The sequence below is a fragment of the Prunus persica genome, chromosome G7, assembly GCF_000346465.2.
Source record: "Prunus persica cultivar Lovell chromosome G7, Prunus_persica_NCBIv2, whole genome shotgun sequence".
In the NCBI taxonomy this organism is placed as follows: domain Eukaryota; kingdom Viridiplantae; phylum Streptophyta; class Magnoliopsida; order Rosales; family Rosaceae; genus Prunus; species Prunus persica.
The window spans coordinates 15,458,889-15,486,364 of record NC_034015.1 but is presented as its reverse complement, the minus strand read 5'-3'; the positions used below and the strand labels follow the sequence as shown (position 1 = coordinate 15,486,364).

At 37.2% G+C, this 27,476-nt stretch overlaps 4 protein-coding genes and 1 non-coding gene across 10 annotated transcripts; 4 read left to right on the top strand and 1 right to left on the bottom strand.

The window, feature by feature from the left end:
* Positions 434–3,996, top strand: LOC18770831 (probable disease resistance protein At5g66900). Its single transcript, XM_020568160.1, has 5 exons — positions 434–1,268; positions 1,466–1,866; positions 2,173–2,531; positions 2,623–2,834; positions 2,936–3,996. Exons 1-5 carry the CDS (start codon positions 623–625, stop codon positions 3,772–3,774), a joined length of 2,457 nt encoding a protein of 818 aa, XP_020423749.1. The 5' UTR covers positions 434–622; the 3' UTR covers positions 3,775–3,996.
* LOC18769185 (probable LRR receptor-like protein kinase At1g51890) lies at positions 5,064–10,489 on the top strand. 3 transcript variants are annotated; one of them, XM_020568158.1, is made up of 7 exons: positions 5,064–6,113; positions 7,090–7,704; positions 8,052–8,482; positions 9,020–9,155; positions 9,240–9,400; positions 9,523–9,646; positions 9,956–10,489. In XM_020568158.1, exons 1-7 carry the CDS (start codon positions 5,534–5,536, stop codon positions 10,267–10,269), a joined length of 2,361 nt encoding a protein of 786 aa, XP_020423747.1. In that variant the 5' UTR covers positions 5,064–5,533; the 3' UTR covers positions 10,270–10,489. The 3 variants fall into 3 exon arrangements, with proteins under 3 accessions (XP_020423747.1, XP_020423746.1, XP_020423748.1); XM_020568157.1 differs by having other exon boundaries at positions 9,020–9,179; positions 9,258–9,400; XM_020568159.1 differs by having other exon boundaries at positions 5,065–6,113; positions 9,258–9,400.
* On the top strand, positions 12,818–16,366 carry LOC109950193. 4 transcript variants are annotated; one of them, XR_002272490.1, is made up of 4 exons: positions 12,821–13,023; positions 13,114–13,798; positions 15,086–15,243; positions 15,328–16,366. XR_002272490.1 is itself a non-coding variant. In XM_020568156.1 (3 exons), the coding sequence occupies exons 2-3, from the start codon at positions 13,150–13,152 to the stop codon at positions 15,088–15,090; spliced, it is 654 nt and encodes a 217-aa protein (XP_020423745.1). In that variant the 5' UTR covers positions 12,821–13,023; positions 13,114–13,149; the 3' UTR covers positions 15,091–16,366. The 4 variants fall into 4 exon arrangements, 3 of the variants coding, with proteins under 3 accessions (XP_020423743.1, XP_020423742.1, XP_020423745.1); XM_020568156.1 differs by having other exon boundaries at positions 15,086–16,366; XM_020568154.1 differs by lacking the exons at positions 15,086–15,243; positions 15,328–16,366 and having other exon boundaries at positions 12,818–13,023; positions 13,127–14,750.
* LOC18771406 (serine/threonine-protein kinase SRK2I) lies at positions 16,991–21,909 on the bottom strand. Its single transcript, XM_007202039.2, has 9 exons — positions 21,293–21,909; positions 20,744–20,818; positions 20,563–20,664; positions 20,418–20,471; positions 20,222–20,314; positions 19,806–19,898; positions 18,724–18,828; positions 18,540–18,638; positions 16,991–17,598 (listed from the first exon to the last, which is right to left on the bottom strand). The coding sequence occupies exons 1-9, from the start codon at positions 21,467–21,469 to the stop codon at positions 17,308–17,310; spliced, it is 1,089 nt and encodes a 362-aa protein (XP_007202101.1). The 5' UTR covers positions 21,470–21,909; the 3' UTR covers positions 16,991–17,307.
* On the top strand, positions 25,664–25,736 carry TRNAK-UUU. The gene has a single exon. It is a non-coding gene; the product is annotated as a tRNA-Lys (tRNA).

The following is a 27,476-nucleotide window of genomic DNA, read 5'->3' as shown; positions in this document are numbered from 1 at the left end:
CCAACTTGTTGCATTGGATAAATCTCTTCAAAGACTTGTAGGTATACTGAAAGCAGTGCAAGGAGAAAACTAAACAATCAGCCTGAGAGGACTTGCTTTATTTGAACCCATTTCGGTCTCTGGTTTTGGTATTTTTTACTTTAGTTGCTGATCGAGTGCCGCATGTGTATGGCTGGGGTCGCTTTTGTGTTCAAATTTTACTTTAGTTTTTTCATATAATAAAAGAGTGTGGACGCGGTTTTCTAAGTCAATATTGTATCTTGGTTCATATATCATCAATCAAGTCATTGTTGGGGTCAGCATAAGAAAAGCACAAGTAGGCTAAATTGATTAAGCGCATGCGCATGACCCATTAACTAAATAAATGTCGCTGGGGTCCTGGACTAAATAGTTGTTGGCAAAGAGAACGCGTCGCACACCACCTTCCCCAGTTGTACTAAATAATTGACCCAGAGTCTTTCTATATTCATATCTGAAGAAGAATATTTCAATATGTACTAAATATATTCTTGCTCATCTTCTCTTTGTTTTCTTGGGTTCGATTTCACTTTTCTTGTGACATCTAAATGTATGTTAAAGTCTCCCACAAAATTTCAGAGTTGACTGTTGTTTGGGTGTAGTTATGGCATTGGCGGCAGTAGGAGGAGCTGCTCTAGGAGCGGTATTTGGGACGCTGCTTGATGGCGTTGTAGCGGTGACTTCGAAGGCTATAATGTTTAAATCCCACCTCAGAGATCTCAAATTCACCCTGGACTCTTTTCAACAAGTGGACGAAGATGTAGGACAACATCCCAACATAGTGTTTCGCCCAATGCAGGGCCTAGAAAGGTTTAGAATACAAATGGAGAAGGGCGCTCAGCTGGTTGACAAATGCTCAAAGGTTCGTCCATGGAAGTTGAACGCTTTCAAAAAGCCTATGTACACCAGCAAACTTGTTGCATTGAATGCATCTCTCAATACACTGTTAAGTGTACTGACAGTGCACATAATAAGCGATCTGAGGGCTCGGATGATCAATGTGGAGACAACGTTGAACCATATCGATGCGAATATTGTGGCACAATATCAAAATCAATATCAAAACCAAATTAGAGGTTGGTGTGCAATACCTGAGCCTCCACCCTTTACTGTTGGGTTGGATGTGCGTGTGGAGGAGTTGAAGATGGAGCTTCTTAGAGACGAGGCATCAATGCTTGTGGTGACTGGTCTTGGAGGATGCGGGAAAACCACACTGGCACAAATGATTTGCAAAGATCAGAAAGTCAAAGGTATGGTATAAAAGTATATCAATTTCTATAGCCTTATTTTTATACTAATTGGTGAAGTTTTTTTTCACTCATAAATTGAAAAGTCCTATACCTACTTATAATCTAGAATTTAGAATGTGTTGAAGAGAGAATTTGTACAATTGTAGACACATTTAAACACCTCTTGGTGACTGCTTTCTTGTGTTCTACTTGGACAGAGAAATTCAAAGACAATATCTTTTTCATCACTGTTTCAAAGAAGTCCAACTGCCTTGTTGTACAAGAACTATGTCGAAAAACCGGATCCCTGGTACCTTCTTTCCAAGAAGAAGCAATTGCATTTAACTGGCTACAAGAATTTCTGAATACACCAGAACAAGATCCTCTACTTTTGGTCCTGGATGATGTATATCCAGATTCAGACTCCCTTCTTGATAAGCTTGGTGAAGTCAAAAGGCCAAATCACAACATTTTGGTGACATCAAGAGTTAAATTTCCAAGATTTGGTCCTGCATATCCTTTAGGAACATTGGAACAAGGAGATGCAATGACTCTTTTTCGTCATTCAGCATCCCGGACTGATAGGAACTCTCATATACTGGACAATCTAGTAGAACAGGTAATTTCTTATTTGCATTTCAGAACATAATTTGTGTTTATTGTGCCTCACAAAACGAGGAGACAAATAACCTTCATTTTCTATGTGAAGGCGCCACATACGCAAGTGAACACATTTTGATGTCTGAAAATGCACATACCTTTATGCCTATTTTACTAATAAACAAAATCGAAAATAAGAATAAGGAGAAGCAGATAGCCGGTTAACCATTTTCTTATCTTCATTAAACAATTGATATGATTTGGAGAGGAGGTTAAATTTTCGATGTGCAAGTAATTGACTTCATTTGGGACAATTTAACTGCAGATAGTTCAGCTCTGTAAGGGATTTCCACTTGCCATTACAACAATCGGAAGATCAGTTTGCGAACAGCCTACAGAGATTTGGGAGAAAAGAGTAGCGGAATTGTCTAAAGGTTCTTCTATTCTTGATTCTGAGGATTATTTGCTTGCTTGCCTCAAAAGTAGCTTAGATGCCTTGGATGAACGAATGCCTATCATCAAGGAATGCTTCATTGACCTTGCTTCATTTCCTGAAGATCGAAGTATCCCTGCTGTTGCTCTCATTGATATGTGGGCAGAGTTATATGGGCTAGATGAGGACTTTTGGTCCATTGCGAACATCCACGAGCTAACTAATCGTAATTTGGCCAATCTAGTTACAAGGTCTGCAAGCTTCTATTCATTTCCTCTTTGATATCTCTTCTCACTTTACCTTTTCTTTGATTGTAAGCAACATATTTATGATCATAACCAGGAATGGAAAGATGGAGTTGGATAGCTATTACAATGAACACTTTGTTACGCAGCATGATATGCTTAGAAATCTGGCTATCCATCAGACTGGTCAGGACATAATAGGACAGAGAAAAAGGCTGATTATAGACATTTGTGGTGACAATCTCCCTAACTGGTGGAAAGAACACAAAAATAAGCCCAAGAAGACCCGCTTATTATCTATCTCAACTGGTTGTCCCGTCTCTCCTTCTTTACCAAATACATATATCACAAACAGACAAACACACATGTAAACACTAAGGCTTGAATATAGTATTTCGTCATGTTTGCAGATGGATCGTCCTCAGCAAAGTGGCACAATATGCATCTACCAAAAGCTGAGGTTCTAGTTCTGAATTTTCAGACAGAGAACTACGTTCTGCCCAAGTTTGTGAAGAAAATGTCCAAGTTGAAGGTTCTAATAGTCACAAATTATGGTGTCTTACAAGCTGACTTGAGTAATTTCAAGCTTTTGGGTTCTTTGCCTAATCTGAAGAGAATAAGATTAGAGCGCATTTCAATTCCTTCCGTAAGCAAGAACTCCATGCAGTTGAAGAGTCTGCAGAAGATATCTTTATTCATGTGCAGCGTCGGTCAAGCTTTCAGCAACTCTTCCATCCAAATCTTAGAGGCATTTCCAAATCTAGTGGAATTGAACATCGACTATTGCAATGATTTGGTGGAATTGCCTGCCAAGCTCTGTGATCTTATCCGCCTAAAGAAGTTCAGTATTACCAATTGTCATAAGCTATCCGCTTTGCCTAAAGAGATTGGACAGCTGGATAATGTAGAGGTTTTGAGGCTAAGGTCCTGCGTAAACTTGGAAGGGCTTCCTGGCTCGATTAAGAACCTCACTAGGTTAGACTTTCTTGACATAAGTAATTGTTTCAGCATGAAGGAGCTGCCTGAAGACATTGGGGAAATGAGTGGTTTAAGAAAGATCAACATGGGACAATGCTCAAGATTGAAAGAGTTGCCTCTATCAGTTTTGCATCTTGGGAAGTTACGGGAAGTGATATGCGATGATGAGACAAAAAAATTATGGGGAGAACCTTTCAAACCCAGTCTCACAAACCTACACATAACAGTGGTGAAAGAAGACTTCAACCTGAATTGGCTCTACAATCTATGAGAGGTCACTGTCCTTAATAAATGTAAGTTGGGGGCAACGTCTCTGTCCGTGAGTTGCGTTTCAATTCCTTTATTTTTCCTAATGTTCTTCTCTATTGCGTTGCTTGTTTTTCATTTTGCTTTTGTATGAGATATTGCGCAGTAAAAACAGTGTGAATGAGAGGATTTGGATTTACAAACAAACCATATAATAAAGATTTATTAATGTACATGTGCTTTTTCTTATGAGGAAAGACAGAGGAGGGCAGGGGCTAACATATTACTTGGAGCCGAAGCAAAGCTTTACTGAATCAATGGTGAAAGATAAATAATATCTTAGGCATGTGGTTTCAAATTGCAGTCCCATTAAACAAGTCTAATAGGAAAGCATGGAAAAAAAATATCAAGTTCAGGTTCGAAAACCAGTCAAGAACAGATAGCCAATTATGAAAAAAAGTAGTTGGTTTAAACTTTAAACAATCAGAGATAATATTACGCACCATATCCATATCATATGGAACGCGGTTTAGAAGTCTCTGTCCGATCCAACCATAAAAGCCAACTTGGAAAAGACCCATATTAATTCCGAGTCAATAAATATAATGTTATGGCTTGCTCTATCAAGTCATGTTGTTGTAGAGTCAATTGTCTCAATTTATTCAACTGTTCCAAGAATTTACAACTTCATTCATTGTTTAATTAAACTGTCATTAAGTTAGTAAATAAGTTGATGCTCGTAACGTTACTCTTCCTACAAATTGATGGGAGCTCCTACAATGAGGAGTTTAGATTTAGAGTGAGGAGCTTATTTGAGAGGTTCAATTCCACCATCAAATCATTTAAAATGTTTAAGTTCATTGATTTTCTCACATTTGTTGATGGTAAGATTGAACCCCTCAAATAAACTCTTTATTATAGTCTTTTCACAAATGGATAGCCAAGGTGGTGTTGGGGCTTTGTTGGTTTTGGCCCAGCCCTGGTTCAGTTCACACCAATGCAACCCGGCTGCCGTTCAAAGTATAAATACCCATCTTCATGCTGCTGGGTTACGTTTTTTGTGTTTTAGGCCTCCTGAAGATGGTCCTTCTTAAAAGCCCATTGGGTCCCAAATAGAGCAGAGAGGCCCAAAATAAAAACTAAAAGGCGCGAAAGAGAGAACAACAAATGTCTAAATCGAGAAACAAATCCAATCAGACAAATGATGGAGAGGCCGCTTTACTTGACTCTACATTCAAACCTGTACATTGAAAGTCCAATGAAGCGCATATCTGTACTTGACTTGTGTGATTTTAGATCAACTCCTATACGTGGAGTGGAGTGGAGAGGAGAAATTATTACATGACATTCATTTATAGATGTTTGTTCTCAGTTTTACCATGAGTATTTACTTCATTCTCAGCAGAAATGAAGCATTGAATATGTTTTAAGACATACAAAGTTGACCTCAACAACAAGAAAATAAAGATTTTAAGATTAGATAAAGGAGGAGAGTATGAATCTTCTGCTTTTTCTGAATTTTTAAGATTGCTTGATGTTTGTGGCATTTTGGGCGGTTGAAGTGGCCAAAAATTTGGTCTTTGCTGGTGGGTTTTTGGTGTTTTGAGTTAAGCTCTTCGAAGTTTCATAGTTGAGGTACAGCTCCAACCATGGGAGGTCTCGTCTCTCCCACCGCTCATCATCTATGGCTTCTCCTGCTCACCTCCTCTCTGAGCAAGAGAAGGGAACCCAATTCGGCACCATATTGAAGAAGGTTCGTTAAAGTTCATATTAAAACCAAGTACATGTTTTCAAATTTTGGGCATTGGGTGCTTCTACTAATTATGGCACTAGAATTTATTGGCGGAACACTGTTTACGCTGCTCTACGATGGCGTTAAGCAAGCCATGAGCAAGAGCGGCACCTTTAAATCCCTTCTCGGAGATCTCAAATCCACCCTAGACTCTTTGGTAGCTAGAGACATCCAACAAATTGGAGAGCATAACGTCGAATTGGGTCTCCCAAATGAGGAAATCGAAGGTCTCAAAATGCTAATGGAGGAAGGTGTAAAGCTCGTTGAGAAGCTATCGAACTTTCGCATGTGGAACTACTGCTGCTTAAATGATTACAGTGAGCAGATTGTTGAATTGGATAGGGCTCTGAAAAGATTGTTGCAGAAATTGAAGATGCAAGAAGCAAGGGATGTGAAGGAGGTGTTGGTTTTGGCAAGGCAAAACCGAGACAAGCTCGATGAAGTGAATAGAAGACTGTTGGATATACAGAAATTGCTGCAGGAGAGAGCAGGGGATGTCACGGAGAGCTCGGTTTCAGGAGGCAATGCGGAGACGGTGCGGGAGCAAAGTCAAGGGAATGGTGAGCAACAAGGTGAATTTCTTGGAACTAGATTTATGTACTGTCCAATTGCTATTGTTTTTTCTTTCTTACATTGTCAACTTTTTATTTTCCATTTTCTGGAGTACATGTATACAGAGGTTTTATTGTAGCAAGAAGCATTATTGAATACTTCTGAAATTTAGATTAGAAAAATGGTAATTATGCACCAATATCTGATGTAGAAATTTAACTTTTTTCCTTTTTGAAAAAGAAAACAAAGATGAACACCAATGGCTAGCAAGAGCTTAATACATCAGTAGACGTAGCTTGTTTATATTGTCTTTTCTGATTCAAGGATAGCATGTTGTTCTTTCTGTTTGTATGATCACCAAACAAAGCAAGATAAAATTGAGTTTTGTGTTGCTCGGCTTTGAGTTGCTTGATTCTTGTCTTCTTGGGTTCCAAATGACCTTAGGTTGCATTTAAATGTATGGAGTTCAAATGAGGGATTTGATTCGACTACTTGGATTAAATTGCTGGTATCAAATGTTTAAAGGAATATACAGAAAGAGTTTTGATATTTTCTTTAAATGAATTGAGTGTTTACTGATTCTTTCTTTTCAGTTCTGTTCCTCTCTATCAGTTACTAGAGGCGAAGAGAACGGACTGGTAAACTCTATATTTAAATTATTTTCGATATTTCCTTCCTTTCTCAAATAATCAAATTTATATGTAGATCTTATTAACATAAAAAGTTAATATTTCTACACTCCAACTAAGCAATTGACATTAAAAATTCAAATTTAAACCCTCATTTTATATCCATATATATACTGCCTTAATGTTATTGGATTCTAAATTTAATAAAAAGTTGAGTACTTTTGTATTGCCTGGTTTCGCTTGATTCTGTTCTTGGGTTCCTAATGAAATTAATTTATTGGATTTAGGTGGTGTCTCTCACTTTTTTTTTCTTCACATTTGAGACAATTATGAGTTATCTGATTTTGGTGGTGTTGTAATTATGCAGTGATGTCGTTCGATGGAGGGACTTCTCTACAAGCAGTTTTTGTTGTGTTGTTTGATGTGGTTATAGAAGTGAAGGACAAGACTACGGTGTTTAAACCCCTCCTTGGAGATCTCAAATCCACACTAGACTCTTTAAAACCATTGATCGAAGAGATTGCAAAACATAACAAAGTATTAGATCGCCCAAAGGAGGAACTAGAAAATTTTAGAAATCAAATGGAAAAGGGTGTAGAGCTCATCCGCAAGTGCTCCAAGGTTCGTTTGTGGTCCAGCTGCAAACAGTATAAATACAGGGACAAACTTATGGGATTGGATGAATCTCTTCAAAAACTGTTAAATGTGCTAAAAGTGCAGGTAGCAAGAGATGTGAAGGAGACGTTGGTTTCAGTAAAAAATATAGAGGCGGTGATCCAGAAAATTGAAGGAAGTGGTCTGGTGCAAGATCAAATTCAAACTAAAGGTTGGGGTGCATTACCTGAACCTTTATCGCCTAGAGTTAGATTGGATTTAGTGAACATGCAGGGAACAAGGGATGTGAAAGAGACATTGGTTTCAGCTAGGAATACAAAGGCGGTTGTTGATAAAATTGAAGGGAGTGGCGTGGTACAAAATCAAAGTGAGTGTGCAGTACTTGAACTTTCATTACTTACAGTTGGATTTTGAATATAGGAATGGAAGATGAAGCTTTTTTTTTTGGTCAATTAAGATGAAACTTTTTAGGTTATGTTTTGTTTGAAGGAATGGAATGTACTCATTCCTATAAAATGACCATTCCAATTTTTCTGTTCACAAATAAGAATGGGAATAAATTTTTTTGCTCAAACTTGGTTTCAAATTGTAAACCAAACAATGGATTGGATTCAATCATTACTTGATTCCATTCCATTACCATTCCTATTCTCATTCTAATTATATTCTATTTCTTTCATATATGATTTGTGCATATTCTTTGCCATTCTTTAGGGGCATCCGAAAATCATAGCAGGAATATAGATTCAAATGCTAGCAGGAGCAGAGGGAGTGAATTTTCGGAGGCAGTAACCCGACGAATGGACAAGTCACAGAGTGATGGGAAAATTTTGGAGACATCCAACTTAAGAATTTTCAGTTTTTCAGAGTTGAAGGCTGCTACTAGGAATTTCAGCCAAGACACAATGGTTGGTGAGGGAGAATATGGGCGGGTTTTCAAAGGTTGGGTGTATGAGAAGACACTTGCACCTTCTAAGGCTGGTAGTTGGAATTTCGGGCCGGTCAGAATGGGTGGTGAGGGAGCACCTCTGCCCGTTTTCGGTGGTTGGATGGATGAGCTTGCACCTTCTAAGGTTGGCATTGGATCACCTGTTGCTATCAAGAAATTGAACCCAGGAAGTGCAAAAGGTTTTCAAGATTGGCAGGTACTGTTTTAAACTCTAATAACATTATTGAGCATTTTCCGTTATCAGCATTTACATGTAAAGACAACATCTATAATAACAAGATGATGTCATGAGTTGGCAAGTCTATTGCCTCCGCTTTATTACCGTTATCATTTTTTCATGAAAGAATGGTTCATTCATGAAAGTTGTTGGATAATTAATGAGGAAAAGAATGGTTCATTCACGAAAGATTTGAGCCATGCATTGATTAGTTAGCATTTAGGAGATCATGTGTCAATCAGCACAAGGCTGTGTTGGGACTTCAAATTCATTTTCACCTTAAAACACCATTTTGTGTTGAGACCATTCAGCACTAGTATTAAAATGGTAATATGACATATAAAAATAATTCGTTGGAGGTTACATCATTCTTATTCTTATTTAATGCCATTCTGATTTCTATCCTAGTTATACAATTTGGTGCACGGGTTATGCTTAACCATTCTCTTCCTACATATTTTCAGTGTTACGCTTTCTTTTGAAGGTGACGAGTTTCTTGTATATTTGGTAATGCAGTCAGTGGTGAACTTCTTAGGGAAGCTTTCTCATCCCAGCCTTGTCAAGCTATTAGGATACTGTTGGGAGGAAAATGATCTACTCCTTGTTTATGAGTTCATGCCAAGAGGAAGCTTGGAGAATTACATTTTCAGAAGTACGAAATCAATGATGAAAACAGGGAACTGAAAGTAACATTTTTTCTTGTTCACCATCACAAATTTATTTTGTTTGACTCCAGAATTTTCATTTCGAGTAGGGAGATCTAGCACTGAACCACTATCTTGGGACAGCAGACTCAAAATAGCTATTGGAGCAGCTCGAGGCTTAGCTTTCTTACACACTTCAGAAGTACAAATCATATACAGAGATTTCAAAACCTCAAACATATTGCTTGATGAGGTTTGTTCCTTTTTAACCCAACCTTTCTATCTCTCATTGTGCATTATGTGCGTCTACTTGTGCATGACATTGATTATTCCTCTCTTTGGTTTTTACCCCTCTTCTGTATTTATCTTCTGCAGAATTATAACGCAAGAATCTCAGATTTTGGCGTGGCAGAATTGGGGCCAATTTTTGTAGAGTCGCATGTGTCAACTAGGATTGTGGGCACATATGCTTATGCTGCGCCAGAGTATTTTGGAACAGGTAATGATATCTCTTTAAAAGATGGAGGCTATTTAGAAATTTTATGCATTGGGGCTTTGTTCTGACAAATTCACTAATTTAGAACCCCCTTTCTCATTACTAACACCAGGCCTTGAGCCTTGAGAGTTTGGCTTCAACTACCAGAATATTTACCTTATATGTTTCTACTGGGCGAAATCAATGAATGAGATATCTTTTGTACACAGATCTTTCTAATTGGCATTCTGAAAAAAAAAACTTATAGAAAAAATGCATCTTTATCTTGAATCAGCTGCTATTTCTCACATGTGCACTATAATTAATTAACAGGTCATGTTACCACGAAGAGCAACGTGTATTGCTTCGGTATTGTGCTGCTTGAAATTCTGACTGGATTCCGGGCACTTGATAGGTGCCGCCCCATTGAACAGCAGAATCTGGTCGAATGGGCTAAACCACTTTTGTCTCATGAAACAAAGTTGAAAACCATCATGGATCCAGGGATTGAGAGACAATGTTCCCTAAAAGCAGCATTACAGACAGCACAGATTATTCTAAAATGCCTAAAACTAGATCCTAAAAGCCGACCTTCCATGAAAGAAGTTGTGGAAGCATTGGAACATGTTCAGGAAATTAAGGAATAACCCTAGCAATCCCTCCAAAGTGCTAAGACTGGATCTACAGATATTATGTATGTACAGACGTTGAACAGTCGTCTTCTTTTTAGTTCTTTTTTCCATGTTGAATTTTTATATTTTGGGCAGCAACTGTTGGAATTCGTAACAAATTATGTTCTTGTAGTCACCATTTGTGCTGAATTGGAGGACTGTTTCTTAAACCACACTATCATCTTTTTCCCTCTTCTTTTTGTTTTTTGTTTTTTTTCTTTTTTCCTAACAATGGTTCAAGTTCAAGAAAGTTTTACATTTGGCATTGAACCATTGTGCCAAGTGGCATCCACAGAGCATCACGAACAATCATAGGCTATCTCAATCGGAATGCGGAGGCTTTGGAACAGGTTCAATCGGTCCAGGAAAAACACTAGCTATTTCCAGGATTATATGTCAATTACACATCTCAGATTTTATTTACAGACATTTAATTTAGAATAATTGACAGTCATCCTTTTCTTGCCTTTATATGGCATTGTGAAACTTATGGGCAAGTTTAGGAAGTTGAAACCCCTTCTCGATAACATCCAGTCCACGCTTCACTCTTTGCAGCCACTGATTGAACCTCAGAACGAGGAATTGAAGCTCCTAGACAAGGAACTAGAAAATATTAGAAATGAACTGTTTAAGGGCTCTTGTGTTCCACAATACCTTGCCAGACAGGTGATTTATTAAATGCAATGCATGGCATATCCGCATTCATATACCTATTTGTATATGCTTGCATCCATTTTCTCTCTTTCATGAATCCAATCAGAACATTTAGAGAATCTAGAATTTGAGTCTCAATTCAAAAGTAATTGACTTCCATTGGAACAATTGAACTGCAGATAGTAGAACGCTGTAAGGGATTTCCACTTGCCATTACAGCCATCGGAAGATCACTTTGCGGACAATCCATAGAGACTTGGACTAGAAGACCAAGGGTTTGGTGTGAAGATTTTTCTCTTCTTGATCCCGAAACCGATTTCCTTGGTTGCTTCCAAAGCAACTTAGATGCGTTGGGTAAAAAACAACCCATCATCATCAGGGAATGTTTCATAGACCTTGTTTCATTTCCTGAAAATCAAAGTATCCATGTGGGTGTGGCTGACCTCATTGATATATGGACAGAGTTATATGAGCTAGATGAAGACACTCTATCCATTGCGAAACTCCACGAACTCACCAGCCAGAGTTTGGCTAATTATATAGTCACCATGTAGTAATGACCTCCATTTTTCCAAAAAAAAAAACTGTAGTAAGGCCGGCCGGCTATACTAATTTTTATAAATAGCAAATAGCCGCACGGCTAAACGATTAAAAGTGGTTTTTAAAACCATCATGGATCCAGGGCTAAACCATCATGTATATCATTGAGAGAGAGAGAGAGAGAGAGAGAGAGAGAGAGAGAGAGAGAGACTTCCCAAATCCAATCCAAACAATCGAAAACAAATGATAGAGGCCAGTTTCCTTCAAACTGCTATTTCATGTTGAATTCCATAAAAAACAAATCATCTTCTTTTTGCTTCTTTTTTATTTTCATGTTGAATTTTTATAATCATCTTCTTTTTGGTACGTAACAGAAACCCTTACACATACCTTATTATAATCAGCTTCGTCATTAAGACTTTGAAATCCAAACATATTTGGTTTGGTGTGCAATAATATTCAAACTAACTAGCTCTGCTCTCGGTAGCTTTTGGTGAGTTTCCTAGAAACCTCTCGTGGCGTGCATTTGCCGGGTTGGCAAATTGAGTGGCCTCCTACTTGGAAATTTCGAGTAAGCTTTCCCAGTCCATGCTTATAAAATTAGATGAATTCTGAGGCTAACCTCACAAACAACACAAACTTTCAATTTTCTCAGTGAAGACGAGTATTTCTTTTGCAGTGAAGAAACAATTATGAAAGAGAAGAAGAAAAAAACCTGTCAATAACCAACCCAACACAATACAAAAGAGTAAAAGACTACAACCAAGAAAACAAACGTAAAAACGACAATAAACCAAAATTGGAACCATGAATACGCCAAGGAGGAGCACAATAAACACTATGAACCGTGAGAACTCACCTGCGCAGCCTAGTAATAAATCCTGCAAAAGTAATGTCAAAAAGTATATGGGAGACGGATCAGCGATCTACTACCTACTACTAGCATCGATATTGTCCTCAACTTAATCTCTTACAAAGCACTACTGATTAAGTGGTTATACTACTAAATATTGGAATTCATAACAAATGTGTTATTGTAGTCATCGTTTTTGCTGAATTGAAGATCTTCATATTTTTTTCCTATTTTCCTACCTAGCAATGGTTTGGAGTTCAAGAAACTTTTCAGTTGGCATGGTGCTGACGTGAACCATTGTGCCAAGTGGCATCCACAGCATCATGAACGAGCATAAGCCATCTCAAACTTATTAATGTAATCATATTCAAACGTAGTGGGTGAAAACTTAATGCGTACGGATTGCAAACTTATTGGCTGAAAAACAATAGCTTTACCTTTTTTAATGTGATTAGGTAGGTTATTTTCCTTGAACATTATCTTAGCTCTCCTTTCGGTTGCTTTTGGTAAGTTTCCTTCCTACAACCTGGTGCATTAATTTTCCGGGTTGGTAAATTGAGAGGCATCCAACGGGAACGAGTAAGTTAATGCTTATAAAAATAGAAGAATTCTGAGGCTAACCTCACAAATTTTCTTCGCGTTTCTCAGTGAAGAAGAGTGTTTTCTTTGGCAGTATTGTATCGGTAGGTTTTTGAGTCTCTTGATTTGTTTGTTTTCTTGATCAGTCACTTTGTTTCTAAGTTCTTTTTACTGATGTTTTGGTGTTGTGTTAGGGTTCTGTTACAGGTGATTAAAGATCATCATCAAGAATGGTTAATCCAACGGTGGAATTTTTTGGAGGGATCGGCCTTGGAGCACTGGTAGGACCGGGGGGTAATTTACTCTGGGGAACGGTAGGGAAGGGTTTCAACTTTGAAACCTGGCGCACAAACCTCGACTCCATGATAAATTCTTTACTGCCATTGATCAAAGAGATGGAAGACCAGAATAAGACGTTGGTTATCGGAGATGACGAAATAGAAGATCTCAAGCAAAAACTGACAGAGGGTGAAGATCTCGTTGAGGAGTTAAAGAAGGTCAGTTCATGGAGCTTGATGACGCCTCTTCACACGAACCGGCTTGCTGAACTGGACAAGTCTATTAGAAGACTGTTAGAGGTACTGAAGGTGCAGGGAATAAGGGATGTCAAGGGGATTTCCCTGTTGGCAAAGGATCACACCAAACAACTTAAGGCCTGCAAAACAGATGTGGAGGGAACCTTGGTTTTGGCGAAGGATCAGACTGAACAACTTAAGGCCTGCAGAAGGGATGTCGAGGAGACTTTGGTTTTGGCAAGGGATCACTCTGATCAACTTACCGACTGCAAAAGCCATGTCGAGGATACTTTGGGTTTGGCAAGGAAGATAGACGCCAAGCTCGACAAATTTGAACGGATTGGTCTGGTACAAGGTGACGAAGGTACATAACTTTTTAGTTTTTTGTATTTAAATGCAAGCGTTAGTCTAAATTATAAGGAGATGGAGGTTTTTCATGGGAATTTGAACCTACTAGCCTGCAAGTCAAGGTTGTTAGATTCCAAAAAAATTTCTTCTTTTACTTAAAACGAACGAAGACAGGACCAAAGACGAAGAGAAGAATAATCCAAATTTGTAGAAAAATTGTAATGTACCATACTGCCATACATAGTAAGTATAAATACCCTTCTTATGCTGGGGAAAAAACATACACTAAACAAGAAACATGACCGACGAGGTCCACCCTGTTAAGATGAAGAGAAACTGAAGAACAGAGTAAAGAAACTTTAGAAGCAAAGAGAATTTCAGAGAAGGAATTGTAGGTTTCTGTATTTCGTTAAGCTCTAACTGAGCACATTACAGTCTTTATATCAGCCTAACTACAGTCTTAGCTGGCTACTCACTTTGCTAACAACTCTAACCACATTCTAACAGCTTACTCATTGATCTGTTGACACTTGGCAATATCATCATGATTGATACTCTTACACACCCTACGTACCACTTATTCAGATTTAGACCCTTCCACTATAATTTATTTACATGTAATAAATTACTTAATATACAACGTACGTACCATTCGTAATAGGTACGTACCTAAGTATGTTATTCATAAAAACAGCCTAGAAATTGTGTATACATGTACAATGATTTCCCAATTGTCCGTTGGAAAATTATGGCGATGTGTGCCCAAAAAAATTTACTAAATAATTTATGAATTTTATTTATAATTTGATATATATAAATTCTCCTATGCGGACATCCGAACGTCATTATCGTGTAGACGCCATGTATTTTCTACTACCCCTCCATGTTTTCCTCCTTTACAATGGCATCTGTATCATAATAATGAGAGAATAACTATGCTTGTTCTCTCCAAACAATTTCTATATATGCACTTGGCAAGCAATAAGTAGTTAGAAAAAGCCTTAGAACCCAACAATTTTTCTTAATTATTTTGCCAACTCTTACACATGAGGTGAGATACAAGACATGGTGGAATCTATGTAAAATCCATGCATATAAGAAATTGAGGAAAGTGCTGGGAAAAGACTAGCCCATTAATTAGAACATATCCTAACAACTATGAAATAAAGATTAGTTAAATAAAATTAAAATTATATACGCATACTTATTATAATTAGCTTCACATGATTAAGTCTTTGAAATCCAAATTTACTATGCAATCATATTCAAACTTAGTAGCTGATAAACGTATCACACTCAACAGCTTAACAACTGCAAAAGCGATGTCAAGGTGACCCTGGATTTGGCAAGGAAACACACTGACCAACTTGACGACTGCAAAAGCGATGTTAAGGAGATGTCGGCTTGGACAAGTAAAACAACGCGATCAATCGACTTGAACGGCAGTGCAAGTTGACAAAGGTAACTAAGTATTTAAGTTAAGGATTGGTTCATACTTTTAATAATTAATTCTGGTTTTGGTGTTGAATCTTGTAAATGCGACAGTGGCGTCCTTCATGGAACGTGCTGCCCTGGAAGCAGCAGTTGAATCGCTGAGCGGTGCTGTTTATAAAACGATGCAGAACCGCACCTCATCACTTGCTCGGAAATCTTGGGAAAGGATTTATTATCTATCTAAAACAGCTCTCGGGGAATGGTTTGCAAAGAATCGGGCAGTTGAAGAAAAGGTATGGGATGGGATCGCATTTGAGGAACTAAAAGGGTTGAGAATACAAATAGAGAAGGGTGTAGAGCTGGCTAGGAAGTGGTGCAATGTTCGTGTATGGACCAGCGACAAAAAGGATAAATACACTACCAAGATTCTTGATTTGGACAAATCTCTTCAAGCCCTTGCGGTGCGTTTGAAAATTCCATTAGATGTTTCCATCCAAACCAACCATTTAGTGAGGCATATGTGATTTAGAGCAATTGAAGCAACGGTTATTCGATGTTGACTATTGCTGTCACACTTTTTTTCCTTTAGGAATCGTGGAGTGGTTACTTGCGATGGCCAAACTACTTCCTAAGGGAAAAAAAAAGTTTCGATTCGAAACCACGGCAGTAATTGAAGCGAGTGAGCATTACTGTCACACTTTTTTTTCCCCCTAGGAATTGTGGAGTGGTTAGTTACTTGCGATGGCCAAACTACTTCCTAAGGGAAAAAAAAAGTTTCGATTCGAAACCACGGCAGTAATTGAAGCGAGGGTTATTCGCTGCTGAGCATTACTGTCACACTTTTTTTTCCCCCTAGGAATTGTGGAGTGGTTAGTTACTTGCGAGGGACAAATTTCGTCCTGAGAAAAAAAGAGTCTCGGTTTAAAACCACGACCATTAGGAATTGTGCAGTGGTTACTTATGAAGGCCAAACTCCGTCCTAAGGCAGACGATTAAGAGTTGATGCAAGATAGTATACTGTATATTGATTTATCTTTGATCATTCTAGAGTATTGTATTGGTGTCACACTTTTTGTACCCTTCAGGAATTGTGGAGTGGTTAATTGCGAGGGCCGAACTCCATCTTAAAGGCAAATAAGTTTACTTTCAATTGGCTCTGCTTCATGTCTCTTTTTATCAAGCAGTTATTTGGATAACAAATCATTTTATTTTTACAACGCAATATTTTAAATTACTCTAATTTACAAGAAAAAGATTCGAACTTGAGTACAAGGAAGGTGGACACACTACCCTCACCATCTAGCCAAATTCACATGACCATCACTAGAACCGTCATTAAATTTGCTCCAAATTTATCAAATAAATACACAAACATACAAAGAATTTTATGGATCTATAATTAATCAGCTTTAGTTATATATCTGCCTAGTTTTGAAGAGGATTTGTATAAATGGGATTTATCAACTTATCTTACTGACGCAAAATTATAATAATTATGAAATCTCCTTGCTTGACACATGGCCTCATGGAATTGGACAACTCCAGCCAGTAATAGATAACGTACAATTTTTCCTTTCAGTTTTGTTTGGAATTCTGTAGAGTAGTATAGTCCAAGTAATTCTTATCTCCATCCATACCCCCAACCCATCACCTACCTACTACACCCCTTCCCTCACTCCACTTCCATCTCCCCATGTCTCCAACAAAATCATTTGCCAAGAGAATGTCCGTCTACCTTCTTTTTTTCCCTTCTTTTGCATAAAGAATAAAGGCAGGACCAAAGTGAACAATTATTAAAGTCACGTGAGGTTCAACAAAAAGGGAGGGTGTGGATATCATGCGTCCACCACCACCACTTACAACCCTTAGATAGCATTAAAAATAAAATTCCCCCACAGTAAAACAAAACAATATACAACTATGTGTTATAAATATATGACAACTCCAAGGAGCATATGATGATAGCATAATGCCTTCCCCTTATCTCATTATCTATGCTAATCTATCACATACTCTATTGCACATTATCTTTTCTAGTTTTTCACCAACAGTAAAAATTCTTTTCTCACCTGACTACATCACATACTGGAACTAAATTGCATACACTATTTCCCCACTGCTATCGACATCAAGTTCAGACTCTGAATCCAAGTCATCCATATCATCGTCCATATCTAGGCTGTCCGTCATGTAAGAGCTAAGACCAAGGGTTCCAGCTGCTGGTATAGTGGCCTCCGCAATTATTTGCATGATTACATCTAGGCTTTGCATGGGTTGATCAGGCTCTTCAAAATGGCTGCCGATTTTCATCTCGTCCATCAAATCTGCTGGGAGATTCTTCAAGAACCACGAGTGGTTCTTTATCTCAGGAATGGTAATCCTCTGTTACATGTGCATTCATAAACATAGGCTGAGTCAACAACAAAGAAAGGAAAAGAAAGAAGCTAGATTCTCTAGTTCTCTACAAATGGAATTCCCCAAAAGCAACAGCTTTCAAGATAATTCTCTCCAAGTATTTAAGTTTCTAATTCTCTGTTGTATTACTAAGATGTAACAAGTCCATTTATTCCTCCAGTTCTGGCACTATGTGCTCAACAATGGGAAACTGGAGAACTGCTGAAAGCTGCCATGAAAAACACACAGCCTCAGATATACCCTTGCACAAAAGCAGGAAGTAATAAAAAATTCAGGGAGTTATACAAGCATGCCTTTGGTAGGCTTTCCATGGAGTATGAAAAGTAGTTAGATTACCTTTCCTTTCAGAATAAAATGTCAAGGGAAAGTAATTTAATTTGGTCTTCACTCCCACAATCACACTTCAATGTCTTATGCATTATTATATTGTAAGATTCTAAGCGCAAAGAGCCTTGATCGGCTCTTTTAAGGTGGTTACGGCCAGTTTCCTCTTTCTGTGAATCTTATTTCAAATCATTTTACTGTCCTTGACCATAAAAAGTATTTCAAACTCTTATAATAAAGTTCATGAAATTTGAACAACTTTAATTTCCCTGGTGGGCTTATCAAACAGGCACTAAAAGTAAAGAAAGGGTTATTCCCCAATAACTCAAACACTCCAAATATTTGCACGCAAATACAGTGAAGAAACTTATTCAAAAGAGATAAAGGTACATAGTGCTATAACAGAAACAGAGGTCGGAAGAAAAAATAATTAAAAAAACAGCATCATAAACTGAGAAAATTTGGAAAACCATAAACACCCAAGGTTTTTTTTTTTTTTTTTTTTTTTTTTGGGAGAAGAAAGTAGACACCCAAGTTTAATAGAAGGAACGCAGTACAAACAAGGAGAGAGAAAATAAACTAACCGCAGCAGGATCTGGGACAAAGATTCTCGATATCAGTTCTAGACATTCGCGAGATATTTGAACAGAATCCGGAATGGAATACTGGACGCTGAGTATTCTCTGCATGGATATGATAAATAACACATCTCAAATCAAGCAATTTACATTAAGAAACTTTATTTCATGCTAAGGCTAAATGACATACTTGTATAGTCTTCCGGAAATCCTTTGGTTCATCAGGATCCTCAAAAGGATAGGATCCCACCAGCATCACATATAAGGTTACCCCACATGACCATACATCTGCAATCTGATGTTGTAACACAAGATCAATATAGAAACTTCTTGATTCAATAACAAGGATTCACATTATTTGAAACTTATAAAACTTCATATATATGAAAAGGAAAGGACAAAAAATGGTTTAAAGAATAAGATATGCAAGACAAAGTGTTTGTATGTCCTGTTTAAGCTCCGAATTCACACATGAGAAGTAAAGCCAATACACATAAAATTAGCTGATGCATACAGGCAGGCCTAAAATGAAATCAGTAACTATTAGATGCTTTATCCCAATAGCATAAAAGCACAACATGAAAATTAAGGAACAATTATCTAACATGAAGAGATGATGATGAATGCCAACTCATGTCTATTTCTTATCATAAAAAAAGGAGGGCACTTTAACATCCACATCTGAATAATTAAGGGGCATTATCCGGTGCAATTGTAAAAGTCTGGCTGTCAAGTGCAATCACGCATTTTGACTCTTGAGAACTGCCACTTCATGGGAAAGGAATATGGTTAGGAACTTAGGATTATATCTAGATATCCCGTGCCAGGATCCCATGTTAATACAACCAAAAAATAGGTAATTGCTCTTTTGTTTTCTTTTACTGTTGTACACCCATTTATTTGAAGTTGAAAATTGTATGAGCCAGCAAAAATAAATCATGTTTTAAATGAACCAATCACAGGGCTAAATGCTTATTTGAATTGGAAAGTAAAGCTTGAATGGTGAGAGAGGACATATTGGACAGAAAAACATGAGCATTATTCAAATTACAGTCCAACAAAGTTAAAACATATTTAAATGGGAAATCAAGGAATATATTAATCAAACATTTGTCAAAACTCAGCGTATGGTCTACTCCAGAACAGAATGCTATCTATCTATTAAACAAGACTTCTTGGTTCAAACAATCGGGGAAATACAAATTCAGTAAAGTAAAAACAAGAGACATCATAACCTGATAAATGATTAATAAAATTAACGAATTCTTATACCTTTCCGTCATATTCTTGCCTCAGTAATACTTCTGGAGCAATGTATGCAGGAGTTCCAACAGTAGATTTTGGTTGTGAATGAAGCACTGAAGACTGACAAAATACCCACAACCAAATACATGAAAATGAATACCAACTAGGCTAACTATACTAGAAACCACGTCACTGATTACCTTGAGAGCTCAAACCCCTCTGAAATTAATGTCTAAATAAAGTCTCTAACAAGATGACCAGGGGTCTTGGATCAAACTAACCTAAGATCAATTCAAAATACAAGGCAACTGATACGCAAGAATCTTGTGACTTCTAGATGAGAAATTTATTTCAAGTTAGCGTTGGGTTCCCTTTATTTCAATTAACGATATGAACACAAAGCATATGTCGAATAAGCAAGAAAATGAAAAAACGACTAGTACCTTTGAGTAGCCAAAATCACATATTTTCAAGCGAGGAGCTGGACTGCCATCCAACAAAGTGTTTTCCAACTTCAAGTCTCGGTGACATACTTGCTTCAAAAGGGAAAGTAATAATTCAAATAAATTGTCTAGTCAGCATCCAGCAGAAAAATAGATATAAAGTCTTACAATCATCTGAAAAGAAAGATTTAAATACCATTGCATGGCAATAACTGACTCCAGATATAAGTTGTTGAAAAAAGAAGCGAGCCTGGACCAACAAAGAAACCACACATCTTCAACATATAAAGTAAAAAAGTAAAAGAAAGACATTGAGAAATTATAGATATTGAAATGAGGACCTCATCCTCACTGAAGCGCCCAGCATTGCATATTCGTTCAAACATCTCTCCTCCAGAAGCGTATTCCATCACAATGGCCAGATGGGTAGGCGTAAGAATGACCTATACAAAGCAGTCAATTAGCTTAACATCACTAGAAAGACGCAATCAAAATCGGATCATCAAAAAGCAGCTAACTAACCTCTTTAAATCTAATGATGTTGGGGTGCCTCAGCGACCTATGATTAATTATTTCTCTTTGAACATTTTCATCAATCTGCAAAACACAGCACCACAATGAGAAACAAATACTCCAAAATCTCCACATTACATCAACACCAACAGCAATTTGTTTCCACTTGCAAGTGATGCATTGCATACACACTAAGCATATCTAAATAACTAACCATATAAGAACTTTTCAATATCTATTTTCACCCAAGCTTTAACTTATGTTAATCAAAATGTTGTTTAGTTTCTCGGACATAAAATTAGCTTCGTTAACATTCTAAAATTTACTCATCATGCCTTTATTAATAGGAAATAAGCACGCGTACCAAAAATTAGTTCCAAAATCGATCAGATACCAAAATTAGAAACTAAAAAGATAAGCATAATAACATCCACGACTGAAAAAGGCTAACCCAAATCTGGCAAAATAACTAAACAAAAGGCTAACCCAAAATTTCCATAAATGGATGTTACAAAAATCAATTAAAACGCCGATAGAAAATGAAATTCCAAAATTGACCTTGTTACCGCGCTCGATATACTTTACTGCAACGAGTTCCCTGGTCTGCCTGTCTCTCATCAACCTGGCTACCCCGAAGTTTCCGGACCCGATATCTCGGACGAAATCGTACCGGTCGCTGTCGTGCATGATCGGCATGTCCATGGCCGGCCCGACAGTCATCGCCGCCCGATCCATTTTGATAAAAGTACGACTTTGCTCCTACCAAAGCTGGTTACATTAGAGAGCGAAGAATCAGAAAGAGTATACGGCGTCGTCTGAAGTAAGCTTCTGGTTAATCGCAATCAATATAGAGAGAGAGCAAGACTCGGCGAGCAGATCGGTGAACACGGTCCGATTAGATCCGCTGCGAGTCGGAAGACTCTGTTGCGAACTCGGTTGAGGCGTTGTGAAGCGATTTTTTTCCGATCGGCGATGGATTGATATCTGCGAGACAGTGAAGGGGGATGACTTGGGAGAGAGGGAAATGATGTTACCAATGGAGATATCTAACTAGAATGAGACAAGAGAAGCGGCGTCGTTTTGTGTGTTTCAGTGGTAGGCTTAGAGAAAGACGACGCCGTTTGGTGGAGGTTGCTTTCGTTGCTTTCTTAGCAGTATGGGTTCCCTCCCTTTCCTGGCGGCTGGTTGGTTGGTTTGCTTGTCCGGTTTTGTCGATTATGATTGGCTCCGCCTTCTCCTCATAAATGACTGAAAGGCCCTTAATTCGGATAATTCTGCCAAGAGGAAAGGTCCACTGTGCCGCGCCACAGGCTACGATAATTTGGGGAAAGGATCCAACGGTGGGTGTTATAATTCTAGAGTGAAACGTTAATCAAGTGAAGGGTGAGTAATCGTGTAAAAGCACGCTAAGCATATTGAAACAGCAGAAGGATATTCAGTGGAATCTATTTGCCCGTTTGGCAAGGCAGGTTCTGATGATGTCGTCAAGGATACCACCAACTCACAAAACGATCAAACATAACCAAGATAAGAGGTGGTTCTCCTTAAATAACCCTCACCTCACTGAGGTGACACACTAATCTTTTCTTGGGTTCCTCCTTTCTAACTTCAATTTTGGAAAACTGACCACTCGTTTCCAAGTCAATGTCATTTTTTATTAGGTTAGACCCTATTAGCTTTGATTTGATATTGTCTCTTTTTATTTTTTGAAATTGGTTAGAAAATTGAACCAATTCGGCTCAATCAGTTCAGTCCTCAATTTGAAAAGTCAAAACCATGATATATGTCCTCATCATACTTATTTATAACGTTTTATCAAATTTAAGCGGATGCACTTATAATTTATTTTCACGTATATGATTATATAACTGAACGGTGAAAATTCATTAAAAGATAGTTCACTATGTAAACTTGGTGGTATAAACAAAAATTAGAATCCTCAAGTCGACAAGGGTGGTTCTCACATTTAAGCAATTTTGGGTGTAGCAATGTAAGCATTTGTCAAGCAATACAAGTATAGGAAGACAATGCATTACTCAAAACACATGGGACCTGCCTCTTAAAAAATTGTAGGATGAGTCGAGAAGTTACTGTGAGGTTTTTAATTACAATTTGTGCTTTTCTGGAATGATTCGAGATTGAAGGTACCTTTATTCTGATTCAGGTTCTTATCTTTCATTTTCAATAGCCTTTGTCTTTTCCTCCTCCCCTTTGGACGGTTGGCCAAGATATAGCATAAAAGTTGAATAAACCCATAAGCAAAGGGATAATGGTTTGTGGCCAATTGTGCACTGAGTGGGACGTTGATTTCAGGTCTTTTTTTTAACTTCTTTCCTAAAGGTATTGATCTGATGAAAAGGATACATATGATAGATGCATGTACATTAAAAAGTACGTCTATGCCAAATTGGCTATTTCCTACCGTTAATTATATTAGTTTGAAAATTTGAGTGTATTCCATATATGCAAGGATTTCTTCTTAGGGCATGTTTATGTACCAGTAATAGAGAAAGTAAGAAATCAAAGAATTTAGGAATTGGGGAACTACTGAATCGGTATGGGAATAATCATTCTCATTAAGCTGTTTACTAAACATATGGAATTAGCAAAGGAATGGGGTTGATTCCCATTGTTATTGTTTACCAACTTTCATGAATTAATATCCAAATTAATTTGATTATTAAAATGCCCTGCACATTTTCACCACAACACATATATAATTCTCAAATGGGCGAAGGAGACCAAACTAATCCTGCAGCAAACCAGTGAGGCGGTGTAAACATGAGGAATCAATATGTTGAACAAGATGAACAACAGGAGCCCAGTTCAATGATAATGTTAATAAAACCTTGGTCCAAAGCCAATTTCAAACGAAAAAATAAATTCCAACAAATATATATCTTTCACCTACGTAACTAGTAAACAATCAAATAATAATAACCTGCATAATCTTCATACGATTAAATACATGGAACTTCTTGGCGTGAGTTTTTATTTTTTTTAGGGTTTGGGTGTTTTGAAATTATGGTAAAGTGGTAAGGGTATTTTTGAAAGTTATTAAGAGAAAACAGGAATGGGAATCATATCGACTACTTCCCCTAGTTAATATGATACCTAGTTTTGAGGGGATGTGATTACGGATTTTGAGCTGCGGTCCACTTATTTTTTCATTCTTGATTGCAAGTAAACACAGGAGAAGTCAGGAATGGAAATCATTCCCTTTCCTCCCATACCCATTACTAATACGTAAATATGCCCTGGTTTTCCAATGAAGATTATGCCCTAAATAGTGATGGACAAAGATAAAAATCAAGAGAGTATGTAACATAAAAGAATTAGAATTGCAGTTTTTTAAAAATAAAAAAATTTAAAGCAAGTTTAATCTTACGTGACATATATTTAAGTTGCATCAAGACTTTTTGAGATGTAAATTTAACTCACATGATATGATTTAAAGTTCGTACATATCTTGTTCGCACTCATGATTCAACAAAAGCCAAATATCTCGAGTGTGGGAAATGTTAAGATATGTAATAGAAAATGATAAATTTTATATATTTCAATGAGGTGTAAAGCACTAAATTTAAATAGACAAGATATATTAAAAAATGAAACAATATATATAGCATGATGGAGGTTGATGAAGGTTGGCGGAGCTGATTGAGGCTTGATGGAGTTGACTACACTATGGAGTGAAACTAGGCATTATTAATTTTTCTAGTTAAATCTTGCCGTTGAACAAAAAGTGTCACATACATACCATAGTCTAAAACTTTGTGGTTTAACTGAAAAAATATATCATGTCTACATAAATTATTCATTTAGAATTATAATAAATAGAAGAATACTCTTTTCACATGTGGTGTGGGACAGGAGGAGATGGCAACTGTGAAAATATACGGATTGCTTCAAGTGAAGACAGAGTGAAGGATACGATTCTCTTTCTATAACTAAGAAGTATTATAATTTCAAAGATGCTTCCCTTTTTTTAAATTCAAAGAAATATGAAGCGTGCAGAAGGCTTGTGGAAGATGATGAACTTAAATGCTTGCTAGCTAGGGATCATTATTTGGCCTTAAGTTCATAGGTTGAAGTGGGTAGTTCGAGGTTTAATGGGTTAAATTCCGATTCAGTCTCTTTTTTAGGTTTAGCCCGCTCTTGATTTGGGTAGAATTTGAGTTTAAGATTTAAAACTATTGGCTCACTCATGGTCTGGCCTGTCAAAACTCGCTCGGTCCAACTCGTCTAAGCTCGATCTGACTTGAAAATTCAAAAAAACTCATGTGGCCTAGCCTAAACTCAACAATTTAGGGCCGAGCCTGCCCAATGACGAACCATATTGCTAGCTATGATGTTGCCCTTTCTCAGTTGACTTATGTTGTCTTTGTGTGCATTTACCACATTATGGTTTGCTTTTACTGTTCTTCTGTGATATGGGTTTTAGCATGTGATGATAATTTACAGTTCACTGTTCTTCTGTGATCTATTGACAATATTTTATGGCTCATGTCAAAGGAATCATTCTATAGTGAGGGCCTTATATATGGTCCTTAGGTCCTATCTTTTAACTGTTGAATCATGCTAACTAATTTAATCAAATGACTAATCAATTTAATACAACAATTAAGATATAGGACTTCACCTGACTATATATAAAGCCCTCATTATAAAATTCTTGCAGATGAAAGGCAACATGAACTATTCAATCAATCTAGAATATGTTGCTTCTCCTTTTCTGAAACCAAATTCACATGTTTTTATTCTTCGAGGACTGGGCTTGACTTGAGACCAGCCAGATTATGAATAGGCCTGCCTACAAGAAATCTAGGCCCAACACATATATGTTAACTCACAAGTCACTTCACCTCTAGTGTAGAAGAGAACCGTTGCTTCATATAAATTTGAAAGAACTGCTTAACTAGCAAGCAAGCCGTCTTAGCTCAGCCGGTAGAGCGCGTGGCTTTTAACCACGTGGTCGTGGGTTCGATTCCCACAGACGGCGATATGCATTTTTTGCATTTTCCTTTTTATCCTTTCCTTTTTGCCCTTTGTGCCGAAAACAAGTACGACGAGAGTACGACTATGTAACAGTTGAATAGTGGAAAACAAACGGTAGTGGGAAACACGTAGATCAACCATTAAAAAGCAACATCACAAGATAAAAAGAGAGAGAGAGAGAGAGTAATTGCTTTTGAGATTGGACGGGACAGGTGTAAGTACCTCTTTCTCCTATGCGGCGTACCGCTTCCACTGATAGGTGCGTCATTCTCCATTCCAATACCTTTTCTTAAGCAGGATCAAAATTCCCTTTTATCTCTACACGTAACAATTAGCAATCATCCAAACCCTCACCAAAATTTATACACCTTTCTCTTATTCCTACATTCCAAGTCTTGTGTTTAAATCTTTCTATACAGGATTATATTCTTAATTAATGTCTTTTTTTGGTACTTCTTTAATCACCGCTATTATTTCTTTATTTTCTTTTTTATCTAATTAATTAATCTGATTATGCAAACAGAATCTAGCTTATGTTTAGTAAAAAATAACATTAACTTGCACAAACTAAAAATTTAAGATTCAAACTCCTACGACATTTTAGTTGTGTGTTTGTGAAAAACCCCACTATTTACACCATAAAACCCAATTATTGTCACTCTTTGCACCGCTCACCCAATAGTGATGTCTCTAACCTTGATTATTGTCTCCATTTCGATAAGTGTGATGACATAGAGTTCAAACATAGTTCCAAATCGAACAAGCATGTATACGTAAATGGACCAGCACTTGACACATTTGCATAAAGCTAGCTAGCAGCAAAACAAAAACCAGAAAATGAACGTGGGCCGCACAAAATATATTGTTCCAAAACATCATTATCAAAGTAATTAAATTACTCCAAACCAAGATAATTAAGCAAAAGCAGAAGCTGCCCCCATTGCCTCAAAGCCTCAAAGCCTCAAAAGACTTGATCCATCTATATTTGGACAAACAGAATAATTAGCATAATGAAGCTAGGGGACCTACTTGCTATTAGGGCAAATATTCTTTTCCAGTTGCAGGGCATGAACAAGAAAGAATTAATGGACGTAACTCATTTGGATTGGTAAACTATTTCTGATACTAACTAGACCCATTTTTTCAATGCAACTAATTATAAAAGAAGAATAATGGAATTGTTTGTATGTTTTCTTTAACTGGGTACCTCATAATTTGACAAATAATTAAAATAAATAGGTATTTTTTTATATTATCCGATCCAAAATTCTCCAACCAAATCTAAACATAGCTACTGTTTTAAACGTAGACAAAACTAGAATTGCATTTCTTCAACAGAACCATATTCCTTGGACGTACAACATTTACGTGGATTCTAAAGAGAATTCATGCAAATCACTGGTATATATTCGTATTCTCTTCAAAATATTACAAGTGTAGGGCCTCCATAATGACATGAATATAAGAAACCAACGTAGGACAACTTGTGATAAAACGAACTGGGTCTCGCAAAAGAAATTAGTTCATCCAACCCTCGTTAACTCCTTAAATAAAAAATAAAATTACGGCGCATCCTTATAAAAAATTCATAGTTCTGCTCTTGATTAAACTCCAAATCGACTTTCTTAATTATAATTTGAAGTAAGTACTTTTAACAAGCTTGTTTATTTATAATAAGGATCCAAGGGAAAAGCAAGTCAAGGATTCTTAAAAACGATGGAATTAAATAGAATTAAAAGACAAT